Genomic DNA, 25,170 nt, shown 5'->3' with positions numbered 1-25,170 from the left:
GCACTGTCCTGCTTTTTGTGCCTATATTCTTAGCCTTAAAATCTAAGGCTTAGATTTCTTTGTTTCTGCTTTGTCTTTTGACTTTCTCTGCTGTCTTTTATTTTGTATGCTTTTATTTTTTTTTATTAGAGTGATAGTGGACACATAAATATTCTTTTCAGTCACTGTGTTGAACCAGGAGACTGATCATATACAAATTGGTTGCACTGGAAGGAAACTGAGTTACCTTTTGGCCTAGTGCTTTTATTTGCTTTGTTGACCTCATTATTAATAGTATTGATGTTATTTTCATGAAGTAGAAACAAGGCCTTTAAAACTTAAAGATTAAGATGTATCTATTTGGCTTGGGTATTATTGATTTTGGTGTTGTATTCAGAGTGAAGTAGTTTTTGCAGGATTTTGAAAAAGTTCTGACTAGAAGCTTGGGTGCCATTGTTCTGATAACTTGAAGACTTGAGGTTTGTAAACCTGAGAGAACAGGAATTTGGAAGTATTAAAGTACCTTATTAACCATATTAGTGATTTTCTATTCATGGCAACAAGAAAAAGAGTAATTACTTTCCTTGTACAAATTATATGAAAGTATCTTGTGTATGAAATTCACACTTGGAGAGTAACTGGCCTTTTGTAGTTGATAGTTAAGATTCCTTCTCAGTACCAGGTTTTGGACAAGTAACTGTGCTTTGGACAAATCACTGTGCTTGGTGACTGGAGGACAGGCGAGTGACTGAAAGGTGCCTTGTTCTGGTGGAAGGTCTATATATGGATAGACATGTATTTTAGTTTCATTTCTATGTTGTTAAAATTGATATTATAATAAATCACATGACTTCAGTTTCATTTATAAAATTAGAAATTATAGGGCAAATACTACAAGTAATTCTGAAAACTTAATGACATTTGAGTTGTTTTAGAATTTTCAAATGTTCTTTTGGATAACAAATATTAATTTTCTAATTTTGTTTTTTGTACAGGTTAATGGTGCAGTGTAAGAAACCTTTAAAAGTTTCTGATGAAATAGTACAGCAATATCAAATTAAAAATCAGTATCTTTCAGCAATAGCATCTGATGCAGAACAAGAACCTAAAATTGATCCATATGCATTTGTTGAAGGGGATGAGGAATTCATTTTTACTGATAAGAAAGATAGACAAAATATGGAGAGAGAAGCTGGGAAGAAACACAAGGTGAGTAGGAGCCATGCTGTCCTACCAGTGTGCACACTGCAGCGCATTTGGGCGCTTGGTGCCACGCTCATTCATTCCTTTGTTTTTGGTGGTGCTGGTTACTAAATATACGGCCTTGTGCATGCTAGGCAAGCACTCTGAGCTGGATCTCTGTCCCCACTCATTTATTCTTCCAGAATAGAAAGATGAATCATCTTTATGTAGATGTATGTGTGCTCTACCATAGGCAAATCAGGCATATGACACACTTTTGGTTAGTTTCTGATGATGAAAAGATTCTTTTGGGGGCTGGGAGTGGGCTGGAGAGATGGCTCAGAGGTTAAGAGCACTGCTGTTTTCCAGAGGTCCTGAGTTAATTCCGAGCAACCACGTGATGGCTCACAACCATCTCTAATAAGATCTGGTACCCTCTTCTGGCCTGCAGGTATACATGCAGACAGAACACTATTTACATAATAAATAAATCTTTAAAAAATATTTTTTTTGTTACATTTTCAAATTGGAGAGTATATTAACTTTGGTCAAAATTAGAATTAGAACATTTAGGTACACTGTTTTCATACTAGGTTTAAAAAAATGCAGGATATTTTTGGTTATGTGATTTAGGAAAATTACCTTCTTAAAAGTAAAGAACAGCCGGGCGTTGGTGGCGCACGCCTTTAATCCCAGCACTCGAGGCAGAGCCAGGCGGATCTCTGTGAGTTCAAGGCCAGCCTGGGCTACCAAGTGAGCTCCAGGAAAGGCGCTAAGCTACACAGAGAAACCCTGTCTTGAAAAACCAAAAAAAAAAAAAAAAAAAAAAAAAAAAGTAAAGAACAGGTAATGAAAATACTTAGCTGGGGCTGGAGAGATGGCTCAGTGGGTAAAGATGCCTACTACTTATCCTGAGAATCTGAGTTCAATCCCTGGGTCCTACGTGATGGAAAAAGACATCTTCATGTTGTTCTTTGTGCTCTACACTCACGGTGTGGCACACACATATAAATAAAATGAAACTAAAAATATGCGTATGATTAAAAATTTTAAGTCACCTACTAAGTGATCGGGTAAGTAAACAATAACTATTAGGAATTTGGTAGTAAATATAAAATGTAAGCATTGAAAATTAAATTTATTAAATGATCCAATAATGTTTAGTACAAAACAGTTAACTTCATAGTTTTACTTAGCTGGACTATATGGCAGATACTTAGTTTTGTCCTTTTGTTAGTATCTGGGAAGAATATATTCACAATTCAAAGTTAGCAGACCTGGGAAATTTATAGTATGTCAAAGTTTCAACTGCCACTGTCGGGCATGTTCTTGGGACAGATTCCTTAGCATCCCTGTGAATTAAATTTATCTGTAAAGTGAGCTCACTAATTGTTTACTGTAAGAATTATTGATAGCTGGGCTTAATGGCATACACCTTTAGTTCTAGCACTCAGGAGGCTGAGGCAGGAAGATCTCTCTGAATCTGAGATCAGCCTGGTCTACATGGCAAGTTCCTGGCTGGCCAGGGCTACATAGTGAGGTCCTGTCTCAAAACAAACCAAAAATTCAAACAAACCAAACTAAACAGTAGAGAAGAGTGACAAGCCAAATGTAGTGGTGCATGCTTTCTAGTCCAGTACATGGTACATGGGAGGCTGGCAGGAAAATGACAAAAGTGAGGTCAGCCTGATGGACATGAGACATTGTTTCCAAAGCAACACAAGAATTAGAGGTAATGTGTATAGTACATCTATGAGAATGCTTGACACATAGCTACTCAAGAATGGGTACATTTTTGTTGTTGGTAAAATATATGCCATAGCTCAATACATATTATTATTGTTATTCTAATAATATATATTATTTTCAGGTGGAAGATGGGACATCTACTGTGACAGTGTTATCACATGAAGAAGATGCTATGTCGTTATTTAGTCCCTCGAAGCAAGGTAAAACTTTTTTTCTAATCATGACTTTTGCAGTCACTACTGCTTAGCCTGCTGTGACTCTGTTGGATTGTGAATGATCTTTTTTTCATAATTTATGTTTCATTGGTTAGATTTATAATTAATCTTGTGTGTGAAGAAGCAAGTTCAGATGATAAAAATTCTGTTAGAAATTGAGATGTATCACTTCTTGGTTTTTTGGCTAATTAAGATCAAGTGTAAATTGTTGGAATACTTTATCCCTTATTTGTATACAAATAGAAATAGGTCTTATGAAGTGTGTAGATCAGATCAGATCATTGCTTAAGGATCCCTCTGATCTGAAAACTCAATTTCTAGGGGTTGCTGTTTTTGTTTTTGTTTTGAGGTGTTTTGGTTTGGGCTTTTTGTTTTAAGACAGTTTCTTTCTTTCTTTCTTTCTTTCTTTCTTTCTTTCTTCCTTCCTTCCTTCCTTCCTTCCTTCCTTCCTTCCTTCCTTCCTTCCTTCCTTCCTTCCTTCCTTCCTTCCTTCCTTCCTTCCTTCCTTCCTTCCTTCCTTCCTCTCTCTCTCTGTCTCTCTCTCTCTCCTTCCTTCCTTCCTTCCTTCCTTCCTTCCTTCCTTCCTTCCTTCCTTCCTTCCTTCCTTCCTTCCTTCCTTCTTTCCTTCCTTCCTTCCTTTTTTTTGACAGTTTCTTTATATGCAGTCCAAGTTGAGCTGTGGTGATCTTCACTTTTGAGCACCTGAGTGTCACTTGAATTATGGATGTGTCACTATACCTGCCCAAAGAACTCACGTTTTGTTTTGTTTTTGATTTCAAGACAAGGTTTCTCTGTGTGTTCCTGGCTGTCTTGGAATCTGCTTTGTAGCCCAGGCTGGCCTCGAACCCAGAGACCCACCTGTCTCTGCTTCCCGAGTTCTGGGATTAAAAGCCACCACCACCTGACTAAGAACTCACTTTTTAAATTAAACATACAAAAAGTTTTGATTCTTCTTAAGTCTCACATGCATAGGAGAACATTTTCTTTTTTCTTTTTTTTTCCGACTTTGTTTTGCTTTGTTTTTAATATTTTGGCCTTATGTGCTGGAGTCTGCATTGAACTCCTTAAATTCCTTATTCTAATGCATTTACCTCCTAAGTACTGAGATTCCATCAAGTGTCACCATGTCCAACCAAGAATTCTTTTTCTGATGCTGTTTAGCATCCTCCCCCAGGCTCCCTAGGGTTCCTCTGTGTAGCCTTGGGTGTCCTGGAACTAGCTCTGTAGATAGACCAGGCTGGCCTTAAAAACTCAGAGATCCGACTGCCTTTGATTCCTGAAGGCTAGGATTAAAGACATGTGCCACCACCTCCTGGCAGTTCAGCATATTTTTATGTTGTAGACAATAGAGATACAGTAGTCAGAGTCCTTTGAAAGTATCTGGCCTGTGTGAAAGTATATGTAATTTATATATGTATATATATGATGTACGGTTTGTTGCTTTCAACAAGTGCTAAGTCAAGCTGTTTAACGCATGTCACCTCCTGTAAGTACTTTTTTTTTTGTAATTAAATACAAAGACTGGTTTTCTTAGTGCATTAAACATGCTATTAACCTTAGAATAATATACATTAAACTTTCGAGTAGCACAATTTATCTTTTGTAATGTCTTTTTTGAAGGCAATTTTTAAAAATATTTTGAGAATAACAAATATGAGAATAAGGAAAAAAGTCCATGTGAAGAAGGAGCAGGTGGTCTTTGATAAGGCAGTTTAGTGGCTGACAGGTCTGAGTGTTGGTGGTAACTTTTTTCTCTGGTGAAGCAGTCCTTATCAAATTCCAGTGGCATGTTGTACAGAGATAAAGTCCTGGAATTTGTATTGAGGCTCAAAAGAGCTTGGGTAGCTAGTGAGATACTGAGCAAAAAGATGGGTGCTGAGTCAGGTGCTGTAGTATATGCCTGAAGTCCCAACACTCAGGAGGTTGACACAGGACTAGTCCAGTGTTCATAGCAAGATTCTTACTTCCTCTCTTCTCAGTAAAAAAGCCATTTATTAGCTGGGCAGGTGGTGGCCCACACCTTTAATTCCAGCATTCCGGAGACAGAGACAGATGGATCTCTTGAGTTTGAGTTTGAGGCCAGCCTGGTCTGCAGAGTGAGTCTTGGGACAGATAGGGCCACACAGAGAAACCCTGTCTCAAAAAAAAAAAAGCTTATTATATTGTCTGTCTTCGAAATATGTTATACAGATAATAATAGTATGGTACTGGCATTAAGTAAAAACAGCACATTAGCTGGCCGGTGGTGACACATGCCTTTAATCCCAGCACTTGGGAGGCAGAGGCAGGTGGATCTCTGTGCTTTTGAGGCTGGTCTAATCTACAGAGTGAGTTCCAGGACAGCTCCAAAGCTATACAGAAAAACCATTAAAAAAAAAAAAAAAAGAAAAGAAAAAAAGAACAAAAAGGCACATTGACCATTATAATGGAGTAGAGGGTCTAGAAGTAAATCCATGCATTTGTGGTCAAGATATTTGTGCTCTTAAAAAAAAAAAAACAAACCATGCAGCCTGGTCTACAGAGCGAGATCCAGGACAGGCACCAAAACTACGCAGAGAAACCCTGTCTCGAACTCCCCACCCCCCCAAAAAAAGTAATTATTCTGTGTGTATGTGTGGTACAGTATGTTTCCTTACATGTATCTCATATGTACCAGCCAAATCAGGGTACTTTGTATTTCCGTTTCTTTATTTCAGTGTATTAGGACCCTTAAAGCTTGTCTTAGTTTTTCATAAAATGTATGATTATAGGTTAAAATAGTTGTTTGTAAGTGTAATCGCCTCTATGCTAAAGGCACTAGAACCTATTCTTCTGTCCAGTTTTTATCCTATTTTGCTATTTTTTAATCCTTGTATTTCCTTTCCTCCATCCTTCCCAGCCTCTAATTATCATGTACACAAATAATAATAAAAAAGGAAAAAATATGATATCAAGACTCTAGACAAATAATGCTATATTGTTATGTGTAAATATTATGTTTTCTAGCAGATACCTAGAATTTATTCATCATACATTATTAATTTGATATTCAGTGATTGTATCATCTTTATTTAGATGCTTACATACAACTTTTTTTTGTTTTGTTTTTTTTTTGAGACAGAGTTTCTTTGTGTAGTTTTGGTGCCTGTCCTGGATCTCTCTGTAGAACAGGCTGGTATTGAACTCACAGAGATCCTCCTGCCTCTGCCTCCTGAGTGCTGGGATTAAAGGCATGGGCCACCACTGCCCCGCCTACATACAACCTTTTTTACTTACAGTAAATACATCTGTTTGAAAATGCAAAGGTAAGGGTTAGGTGGATGGCCTGTTTATGATTGCTTGCTATGCAGACATAAGAACCAGAGTGGGACCCTCAGTAGCCACATAAATGTTGGGCAGGTGTGACTGGGCCTGACTATTCCTAGCATGGAAATTTCTAGAGAAACCTAGATAACTAAACTCACTGAATCAGTGAGCTCTAGGTTCAAGGGAGAGTTAGGAGGTAACTAAGGCAGATACCCTGGGTCAACCTCTACATATATGCATATGTGTGTGCACAGGTATCTGTGCATACATGTATATTCAGTCACATCACACACATACTACACACAAAAAGAAAACGTGTATCTTTAATTCTCCATTCTAGTAACATATTTTTATGGTTTATGTATGGAGCTTAACAATGGTATAGATTATGCAACTTTTGGGGGAAAGTAATATTGTTTATTTAAAACTATTTCTAAGAAAAATTGCTCCGATTTTAAATAAGGGACTATGAACAGTTCATGTTGCCTAGTTGTCTTGATAAACATTAGGTTTTATATCTATCTTAGATAAGTGGACTACTACTTGTTCCAGTAGTTGAGTTTTCAGTCTATTTTTTCTGATTGTCATATGTAGATGCTCCACGTCCTACTAATCATGCCCGTCCTCCATCAACCAGTTTGATTTATGACTCAGATCTGGCTGTCTCTTATACTGACCTTGATAACCTCTTCAATTCTGATGAAGATGAATTAACAGTGAGTAGCCTAATAATAATTAGGATTAAATTAGCTTTCATTGACTTTGTATGAGCTCAAGTTCTGGAAGTGATTTGTCACTTGAGTACTGTGCTCTAGCTTTGAACAGTAGGAAATATTTTATAATAAAACACAATCGGTTTATTTTACTCTCATGTTAAGAGTCATCTCAATGTGTTTCCTGTGGACCTTGATGTGGGTTTTTACTTTGGTATGTTTGAGAGGTAGATGATACAAGTTTCATTGAGCTCTGCCATGTGAGGTGTTTTTTTTTTCTTTCAGTCCTCAGAATGATTTTTCTGTTTTTGGTTTTTTGAGGCAGAGTTTCTCTGTGTAGTTTTGGTGCTTGTCCTGGATCTCTCTCAGTAGACCAGGTTGGCCTCGAACTCACAAAGACCCACCTGGCTCTGCCTCCCAAGTGCTGGGATTAAAGGCGTGCGCCACCACTGCCTAGCCTGTATTTTGTTCATGTAGTTTGAGAAGTGACTCTTGAATTGAATCAGAAAATGTTTAAATAATTAACATAGAATTTTTCACCTTATCAATTTAGTAAGGAATACCAGTTCTTCTGAAATTGTTTGACATTACCTCTCTTACTAGAAGATACACACTTAAAAACAGCAAAGGAGAAAACACAAGGTACTACTTAATCTGTCACACCTGTTTTCAGAGAAAGTTGAAGATAAAAGCAAAAACTTTTAAATGGGATTTCCTAGAATGCCAGTTGTTTAGCAGTTAATGAATTGGGGGCTACATCATCATAAAAGGAATTCCTTTTCCATCCACTTAAAAGTAGATTAGGAACTGACAAGTACCTTTATCTTTGCTTTACTCACCAAGTGTTGAACTTAAGACATGGGACAAATGTTAGTTCTAAAACCTTTGGTAAGAGCTGGATGTGGTGGCACATGCCTATGATCCCTGTTCTTGGGATGTGGAGGCAAGAAAATCAGTATTTTGGACTTAGTTTTGTTTGCATAAAAATCAGATGCCAGCTTAGGTTACATGAGGCCCTACCTATCTTTAAAAATAAAACCAAACAAACAAACAAAAAACCTCACAAAAACATTGGTGATGGCGGGAGACATGAAAACTTGGTTTGTTAGGAATTTTATTACCTTGTTGAGAAGTCTCCCTGAGGTGTATGTTCAGTTTTACCTGTAAAAATATTTTTGCAGGAATAACTTTTATTAACACAAGGTGAAAATATAACAAAGAGTTATATAGGAAATTTTAATACCTTCTAAATAAAGGGATAGCTACTTTGAGTGTCTTTTGCTAAAAAGCAATTCCAGTGTTAATTTTAAATTCTTTTATTTGGTCTTAAGTTATTGGTTGTTTATGCTTTTTTGCATGTTTTCTTGAGTATACCTTTTTTCCTGTTAATTGAGAGACTTATCAAATAATCTTCAGTGATGGATCTGTCTGTAAACTATCTACCTAGTATGGTATTTGGCTCTGCCATAGATTCAGAAGACCACTTTTGATGGCCAATATTAATCTTTTAAGTTACATATGAATGATTAGTACTGTGTGATCACATTGGGTTTCAGATTAATACATGCCTTTTTTTTTTTTAAATAGCCTGGATCTAAAAAAACAGCAAGTGGATCAGATGATAAAGCCAGCTCCAAAGAATCAAAGACAGGAAGTCTGGATCCATTATCTTGCATAAGTAAGCTTCACAGAGCTGAGCTTTAGCTCAGTTTGAAAAACTTACTCCCCCAGAAAATTCCCTTTGCTTTAAGCACAGATTTACCTCTTTTTAGTCTATGTTAAAACAGGTGTTTTATTAAACACAGGCACTGCAGATCTTCATAAGATGTATCCTACACCACCATCATTGGAACAACACATTATGGGGTTTTCTCCAATGAACATGAATAACAAAGAATATGGGAATATGGATACAGTGCCTGGAGCAACTGTCCTAGAAGGCAGTAGTTCTAGTATAGGAGCACAGTTCAGAATCGAGGTTGAAGAGGGCTTCTGTAGCCCCAAGCCTTCTGAAATTAAAGTAAGTATTTTTCCAACAAAGTTACACACTTCCTAGGTGTTCTTATGGGATTAACTGCTGTGTTCAAAAATCTTTTCGCAGTTGATTTTAGTTTTGTGATTTTAGTTTTGTGGCTAATCTGAGAACTGAATTGTGGGGATACTATGTAAAATGCATTAAAGAATAGAACAGAAAATATTTATTCTTTTGTCTGTTTAAAGAACAGGGTAAAGAAGATAGTCACTTTGAACATAAGGCACTGAAAGTCCACATTCTTTATATTGTAGGATTATTCTTATGTCTATAAGCCCGAAAATTGTCAAGTTCTAGTAGGATGTTCCATGTTTGCACCTTTAAAAACTCTACCAAGCCATTGTCTGCCTCCTCTCAAATTGCCAGAAGAGTGTATCTACCGGCAGAGTTGGACTGTTGGAAAATTGGACTTGCTTCCTTCAGGCCCTTCAATGCCATTCATCAAAGAGGGGTATGATTGATGTTTTGATGTTGTTATTATAATATTGAATGCTTTGGGGTATGTGTGTGTGTATGTATGTATGTGTGTGTGTGTGTTAGAGGGGTAGCATTGGATGGTGTGCATGCCTGTGAACCACATGTGAAGGCCAGAGGGAAGTAAACATTGGGTTTCTTCATCTACTGCCCCTTTACTCATTTGAGACACAGTTTCTCACTGAACCTGAAACTTGCTGTTCTGTCTAGGCTGATTGGCTCGCAGCCTTCTGGAATTTGCCTGTCTGCCTCCCAGATGTTGGGATTACAGCTTGCTCAACCATGCCCAGCTTTTTTTTACATGGGTGCTAGGAATTTGAACTCAAGTCTTCAGCTTGCAGAGCAAGCACTCTTCCCCCATTGAGCTGTCTTACCAGCCCAGGTTTTATTCATTTTTTGTTGAAGTAACTGGTATGCTGGAAAAAGAGCATAGGTTTTTGAAATCCTAAAAATAAGTAAATAAAATAATAATTCTTGTTGATTATAACAACAGTAGACATGGATAAACTATTTGAAACCATAGACCATTTTTTGTTCTTTACTTTAAAAGTATCTTTTCTCTTAGTCTGCAATACTGAGTTGTTTCTGTTTGTTTGCTGCCATTTTGCATCTACTTCATTCACATTGTAACAGATAAAGCTTTGCATTTTATTATCAGTTGCATCTTAAAATTACTGTTGCCACTTTTTACACATAACTCAAAAGTCAGAATTCTTTTTTCAGTGAGTCAATGAAATACAAATATTTGTAGATTAGAAATTTATAGATGGTAAATATGGTTGTCTAGATGTGTATAACTGTATATAAACTTTGTAATTTTTTTAAGACTTAAAATTTTATATGTGTGTCCTTATCTGTCTTCATGTACACAACATGTGTGCAGGTGCCGTGGAGGCAGAGGACATCAGATCCCCTGGAACTGGAATTATAGGCAGTGAGCTGCCTGATGTGGGTGCTGGGAACTGAACCTCTGAACTGGAATTGAGTTAGCTTACAAGAATCTCCATAGTGGATACAATAAACCTGAAATAAGTCTTAGTTTTACCTGTAATCCTGTACTGATTGCCATATGGAAATTTTCAGTGTTGCTGAAAAGCATTTGGAAAATTTTTCTTTGTACTTCACATTACTGATGTGTTCCTCTATGTATGTATTTCTATTTTTTGCCTTGGTGACAACAGTGATGGAAGCAATATGGATCAAGATTATGGTCCTGCCTACACACCTCAAACCCATACTTCTTTTGGGATGCCTCCGAGCAGCGCACCTCCTAGTAATGGTGGTGCGGGAATTCTTCCTTCTCCATCCACCCCTAGATTTCCAACTCCAAGGACTCCAAGGACTCCAAGGACTCCTCGTGGAGCTGGTGGACCTGCTAGTGCTCAAGGTTCAGTCAAGTATGAGAATTCAGACTTGTATTCACCGGCTTCCACCCCATCTACATGCAGACCCCTCAACTCTGTTGAGCCTGCAACTGTCCCCTCCATCCCTGAAGCACACAGTCTTTATGTAAACCTCATCCTTTCAGAATCTGGTATGAATTTGTTTAAAGACTGTAATTTTGACAGTTGCTGTATTTGTGTTTGCAACATGAACATCAAGGGTGCCGATGTTGGAGTTTACATTCCAGATCCAACGCAGGAAGCACAGTATCGGTGTACCTGCGGCTTCAGTGCTGTCATGAACCGAAAATTTGGAAATAATTCAGGATTATTTCTTGAAGATGAACTTGATATCATAGGACGCAACACAGACTGTGGCAAAGAAGCAGAAAAACGTTTCGAAGCTCTCAGGGCTACCTCTGCAGAAAATGTTAACGGAGGCCTAAAGGAATCGGAAAAGGTGCCTGATGAGTTGATATTACTGCTACAAGATCAATGCACTAATTTATTTTCACCCTTTGGAGCAGCAGACCAAGATCCTTTTCCCAAAATGGGGGTAATTAGCAATTGGGTCCGTGTTGAAGAGCGGGACTATTGCAATGACTGCTATCTTGCATTAGAACATGGACGTCAGTTCATGGATAATATGTCAGGAGGAAAGGTTGATGAAGCACTTGTCAAAAGCTCATGCTTGCATCCGTGGGCCAAACAAAATGGTGAGTTTGTGAAGGAAGTCAGCTTTGTTTGCTTCATTTTTTAGGTATTTGACTTTGGCTTCTTTTTTCTTGGGGGTAAACGTATCAAAGCAGTTAGTCCTGATAGGATGCTGAAATTCGGATATAACCCTCATTTAATCCCAGCAGAGGCGGGTGGTGGGTCTCTTGAGTTGGAGGCCAGCCTCGTCTACATATGGGGTTTCAGCATAGCCAAGACTATATACGAGATCCTGTCTCAGAAAAAACAAACAAGACAGTATCATAAAGAGAGATTTATTAGCTATTTAGTTGAGTTTCAGCTACAGAAATAAGTTATTGTACATCTATAATTATATGCTCATGTACAAATTTAAAAGGCATGCTGCTTGTTTGTCAACAGAAAATTAATGATTGTTTCATTCAGCCGTCTAATTTTGTTTTTTGAGGTGCATACACTCTGCTGCCGAGCTGTGCCTTGACTGTCTTATTCAATATTTTCCAAGTACCTTGTTTGTGCTCAGCACTGTTTCATGATCACTGTTGAACAGTCACAGCAGTTTCTGGTTTTGATTTTTGTCTTTGTTGGTTTGGGTTTGCTCATGTGTATGTGTGTGCATGATTGCACGTGTCTGGTTCATGTGCACGTGTGTCTGGTGGCCAGAGGATAGATAGCCTTCGTGTTATGCCTGAGAAGCCATCAGCCTTGAAGGCCCCACCTCTGTTTGGATTGGGCTTCTCATTCACAAGGCCCTGACTGATTATGTTAGAATCCCCTTTCTTTTTGAGCCCGTGATTCAGTGGAGGAGACAGGTAGTAAACAACAACAAAAATATATGCTTGCATTATGTACCAGTTATAAGTGCACTGAAGAGAAAGCTATCAATCGAATCGAGAAAGAGCTATCAATCTGTCAATCCTGCCCGTGTTTGTGTCCGGGCCAGGTGAGGTTTCCCATGTTTGTAAGGGAGAAACTTTATGTGCTGTTTCAGAAATATGGTCAGAGATGCTAGTGAGGGGGAAGGAGCATTTATGGAAAGTCCTACTTGAAGTGGGAAGAGTGAACAGTACTACACAAAATTATATATTAATTTTTTTTATTACATTTATTTATTTAATCTGTGTGTGTGTTTGGGTGCATATGCGTGCCATGGGGTACATTTGGAAGTCAGAGAACAGCTTGAGGGAGTTGGTTCTTTCCTTGTACTAAGTCGGTCCAGGGATTGATTGAACTCAGGTTGTTAGGCTTGACAACAGGCACTTTTTGGACCATGCCTTTACAATTTATTTTAATAAATAACTATTTAAATGCTGTGGGAACTATTTTTAATAGGAAAATAACACCACACTGTCTTTTTTGCTTAAAACAAAACAAAAAATCCTGGGATGGGCAGTGATGGAAGGTGAGAGTAGAAGCAGGAAAATGAGGTGGAAGCTAGTTACAGTAGTCAGTGAAGAGGACAGCGTGGAAAAGCCTGAAAGCAATAGAAATGGTGGTAGAACAGATTGAGAGACAGACCTCAGCACTGTGCTGATCATAGAAATGGTAGTAGATCAGATTAAGAGACAGACCTCAGCACTGTGCTGATCCACGCAAGAAAAGGTGAAGCGTTAAGCATGGTTTGTGTGAATGTTGGTGCTAACTACAGAGGAGGAAAATAGGAGGAAGTCAGGTACATACTTGGAGATAATGAGTGTTAAATTCAGAAGACTGATGAGTCTAGAAATGAAACATTTTTTATATGTGGGTGATCAGTATTAAATACTATGGGATGCCAGCTGTGGTGCACATCTGTAATACCAGCACTGGGAAAGGAAAGAATCAGAAATTCAAGGTCATCTTTGGCTACATGGTAAGTTCAAGGCCACCCTGGGATATATGGGGCCCTTCTCTTTTAAAAGCCTGGAGCTGGATGGGAAGTTCTGGGGAAGAGAGGGTCAGGAAGGAATCTGAGAAGGACCCAGGAAGTAGGGACTCATGTATGAGAATATCTGAAAGAGAGTGATGATATGTATAAATAGTGTCTTCATAAAGATATAATGGTCACTTGATGTGGCCCCTTGAAGAACTTGATAATCAGTTCTGTCAACCTGATTAGAGTAGATGTGAGGAAATGAGAAACAAAGTTAAAATTTGGGGGAGACATTTGGTATAACTAGAAATTTTATGTTAGGGTTAATATATAATAATTATATTAGTATGTATATACATATGTACATGGAAAATGATTCTATCTAGATGAAAATTTTAAAATTATAAGTATATTCATATATATATTTATATATCTATATTTCATATGAGTACAGTGGTATTTTGCTGTATGGACACATTGTAGAGTAATAAACAAGCTAGTTAGATTATCATTTAAAATCTTCCAGCAGTTTTAAAATACAGAATACAATATTACTAGCTGTGCTTATCATGTCACTAAATGGACCTCTAAAACTTATTCTTCCTACCTAACTGGAACCTCACTCCCTCTCTTTAGTCCAGCCTTCCTCCATGGGAAGAATTATCACAGAACCACAGGTACCGTTGTTGGAGCAAAAAATCATTGAATAAGTGAGGGGAAATAGAATCAATCCATTTCAAGTAGAGGTATATTATAGACCTTTATATAGAAACCTTTCCATTATTACAACAAGAAGAGATGTTATTTCTTTGGACAAGAAGAGGGAATGTGAACATTTGTAGTGATTGCTTTTGTAGTTATGGATGAGACCAATGGGAGACAGTGACAGTATCATTTGATACTGATGTCTAATTTCCCATACTAGCAGCTTTAGACATTATCACTTTGTTAGAAATCCACATGTTCACTCTGCCCATGATCCTCTAAATCAAACTCTGGAGATAGCAATCAGTTCTGCCACTCATTGCTAATGATGCCTTTGAAAAAGTAATTTTTTATTTTTATTACTTCATCGTGTGTGTGTGTGTGTGTGTGTGTGTGTGTGTGTGTGTGTGTGTGTGTGTGTAGTGGTTTGAATCCAGGAACTTGTGTATGCTAGGCAGGTACTTTATAACTGAACTATACCTTGACTCACTTCATTTGTACTAATGAAATAAAACTAGTATTTGACTTGGATAGCATTGTAAAGATTTACTGAGCTCATTCATGTAAACATAATAGATTTTATGTGGTCCTTATATTAATTCAGCCACTTTCAGACATACATTGTGCAGTGTGCTTGATATTTGGGAGAGGGATAAGATATTCTACTTTTTAATTGTTTTCCAGCTACTAAGATAACTAAAATAATAATCAGAAGTAAAAGATAATCCAAATTCCTATTGATAGAAGGATATATAATTACAGTAGTACTGATAGAATATTAACAAGCCCTGAAATTGAATACAGTTATATGTAACAAATAGGTGAATTATAGCAGTAGTAGTTTGAGGGTGAGGTCAAAATAATTCCAAAGATTGTAGTTACATGTGTGTTTTTTATTACATACTGTTTGCATGTGTATTTGTGCCATGTTACACATGGAAATCAAAGGACACTTGCAGGAGTTGCTTTTCTTCCTTCCATTCATGTCTTTAGGCTTAGCTGAAAGCACCCTTACCCCCTGAAATGACTCACTACCCCAGTTAAAGCATTACCTTTATTTCAGTTCTGAAGCAAGCAAAAATAAATGTGCACATCAATCTCAGGGTGCTGGTTAATTACTGAAATTTACACATGTATGAAAATGAGCCAGGGATAGAATAGGAGGGGGCATTTAATAGGACTGTTTGAGGAAGTATAATAGTTCTTGAGCAGACTATGCATGGTGGCACACATGTTTAATCCCAGCACACAGGAGGTAGAGGCAGGTTGGATGACTGAGTTTCAGGACAGCCATTGCTACATAGTGAGAGCCTTCCTAAACAAAACAAAACAAAATAGTTCTTGGGCAGTGAGATCATAACTCATAATTATTTTCATCATGATATTAAAAGAGTAATTTGTGAAATAAAACAAGAAGACCACACATGAGCTCATTATTATACATGACAATATCATGATTCATCTAACTTATTATACTATAGAGAATTGCCAAATAAAGAAAAACTGAGTTGGTGAGTGCCTAGCACATAGGATCTCCAACGTTACTAACTCCAATGGCAGCAATAGCTTCAGTGGTGCTCTTTATTTTTAGTTTATTGGGAACAACCTGTTTGCCAGATAAATACTGGGTTTTACCTGGTGCATATTTATACTCTGACTAAAGTATAACATCATTGAGATGTATACCAACAGATTAGGACCTATAAGTTAGGGCCTATGGATTATGCCCTCTGCCTTGGATACCTTTCTCCTATAGACTTGGGATCTTTCTTGTTTCCTTTAAGTCTAGTTAGATATTATCTTATTAATACAAAATTGGAAATCCTCATGTTCTGCATTTTCCATAGTGTTTGATTATTTCTCATGCAGTAGAATTTATTGATTGATCTCTTATCCCTTAAGTACATACCATGCAGTTTCTGTGTAAGGATAGCCATATTTTCAATACTGAGAATAGTACTTGGCATTTAGTCCATGATCGGAATACTGAATATTTGTTCAAATTAATTTAAAAGTGTAAAGTAGGTTAAGAATGTAACTCTGTAGCAGAGCAATTGACTTGACAGGTATGCTGTCCTGGGTTTAATCCTTATTTACTGCAAAAGAGGGAAAAAAAATCTACAGAATACAGTTTATGTTTCAGTGGCAACTTTTGTTTTGTTCAAATCAGAAAATTTTTTGAGAGCTTTTAAGAATTGAGACAATAAGTAAAAGTTGCTCTTAGAGCCAGGCAGGGGTGGTACACACCTTTAATCGCAGCACTCAGGAGGCAGAGGCAGGCAGATCTCTGAATTGGAGGCCAGCCTGGACTATAGAGTGAGTTCCAGGCCAGCCAGGGCTACACAGAGAAACCCTGTCTTGAAAACAACAACAACAACAAAAACAAAGTTGCTCTTAATTTTCTCATGCTCACTGTCACAGCACCTCCTGATCACTTACTACTTTTATAACCATACCATATCATTCACCTATATAAATATACAATCACATATTTAGTGTTTACAGTGTACCTATCAGTACAAACAATTTTGGAACATTTTAGTAGTTATTCCCTATTTGTGTCTGTCCCTTTCTCAAAGCTGTAAGCAATCATTAGTCTAGTTAGGGTTCTTTCTGTATACATGTGCATTTGGGGTTATTGTATGTAAATAGAATAGTACAGTATATAGTCTTCTGTGACTTTATTGTTTGTTTGGTTTTGTTTTTTCGAGACAGGGTTTCTCAGTGTAGTTCTGCCTGTCCTTGATCTCACTCTGTAGACCAGGCTGGCCTCGAACTCACAAAAATCAGCCTGGCTCTGCCTCCCGAGTGCTGGGATTAAAGGCGTGTGCCACCACCGCCCAGCTTCTGTGACTTTCTTTAAAACAATGTTTTAGTTTATTTTTATTTCATGTTCATTGGCATTTTGCCTGTATATATGTTTGGAACTAGAGTTACAGACAGTTGTGAGCTGCCATGTAGGAGCAGGGCATAGAACCTGGGTTCTCTAGAAGAGCAGCCAGGACTCTTAACCACTGAGCCATCTCTCCAGCCCCTGACTATTTTTTTTCCTTCCACTCAGATTGTTTTCAAAGTTCTTAAAGCACCTATTAGTACTTTAATGACAGTGTTCCATTGTGATATAAATACACCTTTTTTAAAGTCTACATATTGTACATTTGAGTTGTATGCACTTTTTGGCTATTATAAATAATGCTTCTGTGGACATTTGCATAATATTTTATATGATGTATACTTAGGTTTCCTGGGTCATATAACTAATATTTTTCAAAGCATGTGCACTATTTTAAATCTAAACATTGGATGGTTCTACTTTTTCCAAAACCACACCAACACTTGCAAGTCTAATTTGATATTGAAGACATCCTAGTGGTTATCAAGTGGTGTCTTGTGGTTTGGCTTTGAATTTCCCTAATGATAAATGATGTTCAGTGTCTTTTCATAGACTTAATATCCATTCTCCTATCTTTAGAGAAGTGTTTAAGATCTTTTGCTGTATTGGGGGTGATGGGAAGGAAGAGGTGAGTGTGCAGGTGAAGTGTCTGATCCTGATCCTACGACTCTGGCTGTCCTCAAATTTGTGGTCCTTGAGCCTTACCTGCTCTAAAAATTTGATTTTGTGTTGTTCTTTTAAATTGTTGTCTGTTTTTGCCTTTTCATTAGTGATTTTTATGAGTTCATGAACTGTGGATGAAAATCCTTTATTGGCATATGGTTTGAAAATATTTTCACCCCCCTTTTTTTTTCAAGCTTTTTGTGCATGTGTGTGGAGTGGGTTCTGGGGATTAAACTCAGATCATTAGGTGTGGAGGCAAGCACCCTTACCTCCTAACTCATCTTCCATTTCTTGATAATACCCTTTGAAGAATATTTTTGATTTTGATAAAGTCTAATTTTTTCCTTGTTCCTATACCTTGGTGTTATATCTAAAAAGGTTTATCTGGCCCATGGACATGACATTTCAGCATTTTTTTTTTCCCTAAAAACTTTTGGTTTTAGCTCTTAAATTTGTATCTATGGTCCTTTTTGAATTGGTAGATGTTTAATGATTTTAATTTTTAAAAAGAATTAGAATATCAGGGCTAATATAGCTAATGTTCATTAATATTAGATAGAAATAATAGATAGAAAACAGTGAGAGTATCTTTAAGAATTCCTCTTAATTAGAATAAAAAATACAAATTCCTGTGCTTTGATGATCTCAGGACGGGATGCTGAGTTTTGATATTTTTTCTCGTATGAGTATGTGTCTGCACCTTGACTGCAGGTGCATAGGCCTCAGTGCACTAGTGGAGGTCACGTCTCTCTCTCTTTCCATGCTCTATTCTGAGGATCAAACGGAAGTTCTTTTACTTGCTAAGCCACTTTACCAATTTTTTTGTTAGGTTTGGTTTGGTTTGGTTTTTTGAGACAGGGTTTTGAGCTCTGGCTGTTTTGGAAATGACTCTGTAGATCAGGCTGACCTGGAGCTCATAGATCCACTTGTCTCTGTTCCCATGTGATTTTTAGAAGCTCACATGTAATTACAATTAATAGCCCTAGCTAATGGTAACTTTTTCTAGGTTGTTAATATTCACACATGAATATTTATACTAATTGCATAACATAAAATATACTCCAGTTTTATATTTGTCATTTACTATTATTTCTTAATAGTATAACATGTTCTAGCTTTTGTTTTAGTTACTAAAGATTTATTTTCATTTTTAATTATGTATCTGTATACGTGTGCCTGTGTCTGTGTGCACAGGGGTGCAGGTTCCTGCAGAGACGAGATCTTTTGGAAGTGGGGTTACACATCAGTGTCAACTGCCAAGGGCTTGAATTTGGGTCCTAAGAGCAGTAATCACTCCTAACTATTCAGCCACTTTCCTAGGCCCCTCCCTCCATTATTATTATTAGTTAATATTCCATGTCTGGTAGTTTCATCACTTAATAGTGACTAAATAGTATTCTCTTATATACATAGCAGTATAGATATCTATATAGATCTTATAATAAATGTTTTGTGTTGTGTTTTGAGATGGGATCTTTACTCTGTAGCCCAGGCAGATCTGGTACTTGCAGCAGTCCTCTTTCCTTATTTTCTTCAATGCTGGAATTACCGCCATATAACACCATACTTGGCTCAAAATTGTTATTAAACATATATCTGGAATTAAATTACTTAAGTTATAAAAATTAAAGCTACCAGTGATAAGATAGGCAGTGATAATAATTAAGGCTGAATGGTTTAATGTAATAGTATTATCAGGCAAAATTATTGGCCAGATTAATAATATCAGTGTCATTAGTAGTACTTTTCTGTAGCCATTTTACATTTATAGGCCACATTGTTCATATCCATTCAGATATTTGCTTAGAAATGCATTTCAAACAATTTTATAATGTTATACATACCAAGATTGCAAAGTATCTGCAGATAATAGTCTTTTGCAGTATGAACAGGTTTTATCTGTTACACATTCTGTATTCCAAAATGGCTTTGCTTGTGCTGTTGGGCAGTCTTGGTGCACCACTGTTATATTTCCAGTCCTATATTTTGGAGTTGATATAGTCTGTGTTTTCTCAAATTAATTCATTATTATAACTAGTTTTACCTTATTGTTTTACCACAGTAGTAGAATTAAGAGAAATGATCTATAACTCATTTCAGTGCAAGATAAGGTCTTATGTACTGGAAATGACCAAAATAAATACAAATTGATTAATTAGATAAAGCCGTATTTTATGAAGAGGAGTTGTTTTTTTGGCTGTTTTGCGTGTGTATCTGGGTGTTGAACTTGGCACTACATGCATGCTAAGAATCTGCTCCTGCTAAGGCATCCTTAATCACCTGAATCGCCTCCTTTCTTTTTTCACTTTCTTTCTTTCTTTCTTTCTTTCTTTCTTTCTTTCTTTCTTTCTTTCTTTCTTTCTTTCTTTCTTTCTTTCTTTCTTTCTTTCTTTCTTTCTTTCTTTCTTTCTTTCTTTCTTTCTTCTCTTTCTTTCTCTCTCTCTCTCTCTCTCTCTCTCTCTCTCTCTCTCTCTCCCTCCCTCCCTCCCTCCCTCCCTCCCTCCCTTCCTCCCTTCCTCTTTTCTCTCCCTCCCTCCCCCCCTTCTTTCTTTTTGAGACAATTTTGCTATCTTGAAGAGGCTAGCTTCAAACTTGGAACCTTCCTGTTTCAGCCTCTTGAATTCAGATTTTACAGACATGTGTCACCACATTTGACTTTTGAAAGGTTTTCTGTGTAAGCAAATGTTTAATGTTCTTTATAATGAACAGTTAAAATTCCTGAGATTTTTTTTTTATTTCTGAAATGTGTTACCAATAGCAATTATTACTCACTTTTTCTTTTAATGGTTGTAGATGTGAGTATGCAGTGTTCGCAGGATATACTTCGAATGCTCCTCTCTCTTCAGCCAGTTCTTCAAGATGCTATTCAGAAAAAAAGAACAGTGAGGCCTTGGGGGGTTCAGGGTCCTCTCACTTGGCAACAATTTCATAAAATGGCTGGCCGAGGCTCTTATGGTAAGTTATATATTGTGATAGATAATGACTGATTTTATATCTATTTTCAGATATGTGCCCAACTGGAATAAGCACATTAGTTCTCAAATATTTTTGTGTTAAACATTTAAGGACATTGTGGTCTAGTTCTAACTCTAACTTGCCTTTCTACATTTGTAGAATTTACTTTTCCTGAGATTTCTTTACTCTCACGTCAGTATGAGTAGCTGTACTGTTTGTCCACGCTTGACAACCTGCGTGATTTTATGTGAAGAAAGAGTCATGCTGCTAAGATGATTTTTCTTTAAATCCCCAAATGACTTCAGTTCTAAATTGAGTGAGATGGACAGGTTGGGGCCAGATAGTAGAGACTAATACTATTGATTTTAAAAAACATGAAAATAGAAATTTACAGTTAATGATAAAAGTAGTGACTGAATACTTGCTGAGTGGGTATACGGTTGATTATGATCACCTGTGATGGAGGAGACTATTTAAATGTTTGAATATTGGTATTTCTGAAATAACACTTAGGAAGGATATTTGGAATGATCGCTGGTGTGTATCTGTAGTGTTGGGGTTTAAACCCAGAGCCTCACACACAATAGGCAAGTATCAAACCACATCTCTAGCTCTTCAATAGCTGTTAGCATTAAAATCCTTGACTTCTGTGTGTGGTTTCAGAGTGCATTGTATGCAGTAGTAGGCTTCTTGTATTTTTCTTTTTTATTAATGGCTGAATGATTTAACTGTCATAAATTGCTACTCCATGAAAACGTCAGGTTAGCAATACTTTGTAGTTTAAACTCTACATTCTTTTCAAAACCAGTATTGTTGTTTGATTTTTTTTTAACTCTTTTGCTTTTGGGGGGCCTTGCTACCTACCTCCCAAATAAATACACAATGATGCTTAGTCTTGCTTTATGAATACCTGGCCTTAGCTTGGCTTGTTTCTTGCCAGCTTTTCTTAACTTAAATTACCCATCTACCTTTTGCCCCTGGGCTTTTCCCTTTTCTTACTTCTGTATATCTTTCACTCTTATTCTGTGGCTCTCTGTGTAGCTGGGTGGCTGGCTAGCCCCTGAAATCCTCCTCCTCTTCTCTCCTCTCCTCTCCTCTTTTCTTCTTCTTCTTCTTTTTTTTTTTTTTTTTTTTTTGTGGAGACAGGGTTTTTCTGTGTAGCTTTGGAGACTGTCCTGGATCTCGCTCTGTAGACCAGGCTGGCCTCAAACTCACAGAGATCTGCCTGGCTCTGCCTCCCGAGTGCCGGGATTAAAGGCATGCGTCAGCACCACCCAGCTTCCTCTCGTTTTCTTGCTCCTTCCTCTCTCTTGCTTTTTTTCTCCTTCTATTTATTCTCTCTACCAGCCCCACCTATTCTTTCTCTGCTCAGCTATTAGCCATTCAGCTCTTTATTAGACCATCAGGTGTTCTAGACAGGCAAAGTATCACAGCTTCACAGAGTTAAACAAATGCAACGTAAAAGAATGCAACACGCCGGGCGGTGGTGGCGCACGCCTTTAATCCCAGCACTCGGGAGGCAGAGCCAGGTGGATCTCTGTGAGTTCGAGGCCAGCCTGGACTACCAAGTGAGTCCCAGGAAAGGCGCAAATCTACACAGAGAAACCCTGTCTCGAAAAACCAAAAAAAAAAAAAAAAAAAAAAAAAAAAAAAAAAAAAAAAAGCAACACATCTTTGCATCATTAAACAAATGTTCAATAGCATAAACAAATGTAACACATCTTAAACTAATATTCTACAACACAGTATAGAGATTTATTTCTGCTCCTGATTTTACACTTGATCTTAGCCAAAAGGCCGAGAAGCGATCTGCTCCTGATTTTGGAATTATTTCTGTTAACACATTTGAAACTATCTTCCTTTACTTTTTAAGTGGTTGTCTACATCCTATCATTTTTATATATGTAATATATGTGTATGTAGTTTATATATGCATTTTACCAATATACTATTTGTAGACATATAGATTGTTTCCATCATTATCATTTAAGTGATTCATGTATGCTTGGCTTAAAGCATATGTGTAGTTTAAACTATATATTGCTGAATTATACTCAAAAGTATCAATTTAAACTCCATCAGATAAAAATCTACTATCTCAAACTTGCCAGTAGATTGTCTGGTAGTTGAACGAAAGAACATTTTATTTCACTATAATTTGAGAGGCTGAAGGTAGGCGTCCTTGGTTCACATACTTGTAACTTTTCTTATCATACTAGACAAGTTGTTTATCTTTTCCATTCCTGTTTCTTGTGTTTAAAATGAGTTTAATAACAGTGTTTGCCAATAGATAGTATTTGTGAGAATTAGTATAGAAATGTAAAGAGCTGGGCTAAGCGGCGGTGGAGCATGCTTTTAATCCCAGCACTCTGTGAGTTTGAAGCCAGCCTGGTCTACAGAGAGAGATCCAGGACAGGCTCCAATGCTACACAGAGAAACCCTGTCTCAAAAACAAAAACAAAAACAAAAACAAAAAAAAACCAGTAAAGAGCATTGAACAGTACATAGAATGCAGTGCTGCAGTTATTTCTTAGTATTCATTTTAAGTTACTTTCTTTAAAGAGATGAATCATTTTTCCATGTCTAAGAGGTATTTTACTTTTTTGTCTTTGTTCACATCCTTCCTCATTTTAAAATAAGGTAATTTGCCATTTTCTTTGTCTAAAAATGTTTTATGATAAGAACATTTAACTTGATATACCATTTTTATCAAGTTGTAAGTAAGTAATAAAATATAGTATTGTTGATTTCTATACAGTGTTACATAGTATATCTTATGTTATGGTAAACAAATGAACTATGCTTCATCATAGTAATTATAAATCTGTTTACTTTTAAATTAATTAATTAATGCCAAGTGTGATGGCTTGTGCCTATAATCCCAGCATTTAACGGGCTGAGGGAAAGAGGCTTGCTACAAGTTCAACCTGACTGGGCTATAGAACAAGATTACCTTAAAATAGCCGTAAATATTTTCAGATCACCTCTTAAGGATATTTTTAATTCTGAAAATATATCATTGCTAGTTTTACATGTTTGTGTTTTTAATATTATCCTAATACTTTATTAGCTTTGGAAATAAAGAAGATAACATGAATTGGCTTTTTCCTATTTCCTTCTTTATTACTCAGGAACCGATGAATCTCCGGAACCACTGCCAATTCCCACGTTTTTGTTGGGTTATGATTATGATTTTCTGGTGCTTTCTCCATTTGCTCTCCCTTACTGGGAGAAACTTATGCTGGAACCTTATGGATCTCAAAGAGATATAGCCTATGTTGTACTCTGTCCAGAGAATGAAGCTTTGTTAAATGGAGCCAAAAGCTTTTTTAGAGATCTTACTGCAATCTATGAGGTAGGTATTTTCTGATTTATAGTTCATCTTTAAAATGTACCGGGGAATTCTGTTGGTTGATGGAAGACTGCTGGTGGTGTCTGTTGTCTTACTAGTGAACTACACGTTGCCACGGTTTTGCTAGTCTTTGTTAGGTATGTGTGCCATGGGTCACAGCAGAAAACATAGTGTTGGAGGGGTCTCTCAAGGGCATATGTGTTCCTTTAAAGTAACCCTTGGTATGTTGGGTGTGGTGGTGCATACCTGTAACTCATGTATTTGAGTAGTTGAGACAGACCAGTCTGGGCTACACAGTGATACCATATCTTGGAACAAAAAATGTATTACTGCGGATGGCGGTATATGCTTGTAATCCCAGCATTTGGGAGACGAAGGCAGGAAGATTAGAAGGTTGATGGTCATCCTCAGCTACATGGCAAGCTTAAGGCCAGCCTGGGCTACCTGAGACCCTGTATCAAAAACAAACAAACAAATTAGCAGCTTGAAATTCCTAAAGGAAATTCACCAGTGTCAATGATATTTCGATTCATTTGTTAATTACAAGTAATAAAGCTTATTTTAAATAAATAGCTTAAGTAATTTATTATCTGTACCCTAATAGTATAGTAAATTCCCTGATTCTGCCTTTGTAGTCCTGTCGATTGGGCCAACACAGACCTATTTCTCGACTCTTGACGGACGGGATCATGAAAGTGGGAGCTACTGCATCAAAGAAGCTTTCAGAAAAGTTTGTAACAGAATGGTTTTCTCAGGCAGCTGATGGTAACAATGAAGCATTTTCTAAACTCAAGCTTTATGCACAAGTCTGCAGATACGATTTAGGTATTAAATTTGTATTCATTCTTCAAGAGTAGTGTGAGCATTGTGCCTTGGTTCATCATCTATTTTTGTAAAATAATATTCTAGTGTCATGTAGCCATCTCCATTTTTCCAAACACGCTCTGTCTGCCTGCTTTTGTCCTGTAAAATCAGAACTGAGTAGATGTGGCAAAGGCTGTGGTTTCAAAGTTAAATATGTACTGTCTGACTGTCCACATAGAAAT

At 37.1% G+C, this 25,170-nt stretch overlaps 1 protein-coding gene and 1 pseudogene across 2 annotated transcripts in view; one reads left to right on the top strand and one right to left on the bottom strand.

Annotated features, from left to right (window-relative positions):
- The window catches only part of Med13 (mediator complex subunit 13), a 97,570-nt gene that overhangs the window by 50,011 nt on the left and 22,389 nt on the right, over positions 1-25,170 (top strand). For both annotated transcript variants that reach the window (XM_076543084.1, XM_076543085.1), the window contains exons 10-19: positions 975-1,188; positions 3,032-3,110; positions 7,005-7,126; positions 8,711-8,801; positions 8,929-9,143; positions 9,410-9,606; positions 10,811-11,727; positions 20,611-20,772; positions 23,904-24,127; positions 24,760-24,949. In XM_076543084.1, coding sequence (XP_076399199.1) covers positions 975-1,188; positions 3,032-3,110; positions 7,005-7,126; positions 8,711-8,801; positions 8,929-9,143; positions 9,410-9,606; positions 10,811-11,727; positions 20,611-20,772; positions 23,904-24,127; positions 24,760-24,949 — 2,411 coding nt within the window. The remainder of the gene's footprint in view (positions 1-974; positions 1,189-3,031; positions 3,111-7,004; positions 7,127-8,710; positions 8,802-8,928; positions 9,144-9,409; positions 9,607-10,810; positions 11,728-20,610; positions 20,773-23,903; positions 24,128-24,759; positions 24,950-25,170) is intronic.
- LOC121831970 (U2 spliceosomal RNA) lies at positions 22,440-22,581 on the bottom strand (annotated as a pseudogene).

Source organism: Peromyscus maniculatus, chromosome 8, assembly GCF_049852395.1.
Source record: "Peromyscus maniculatus bairdii isolate BWxNUB_F1_BW_parent chromosome 8, HU_Pman_BW_mat_3.1, whole genome shotgun sequence".
NCBI lineage: Eukaryota > Metazoa > Chordata > Mammalia > Rodentia > Cricetidae > Peromyscus > Peromyscus maniculatus.
This window is presented reverse-complemented; position numbering and strand designations above follow the sequence as displayed.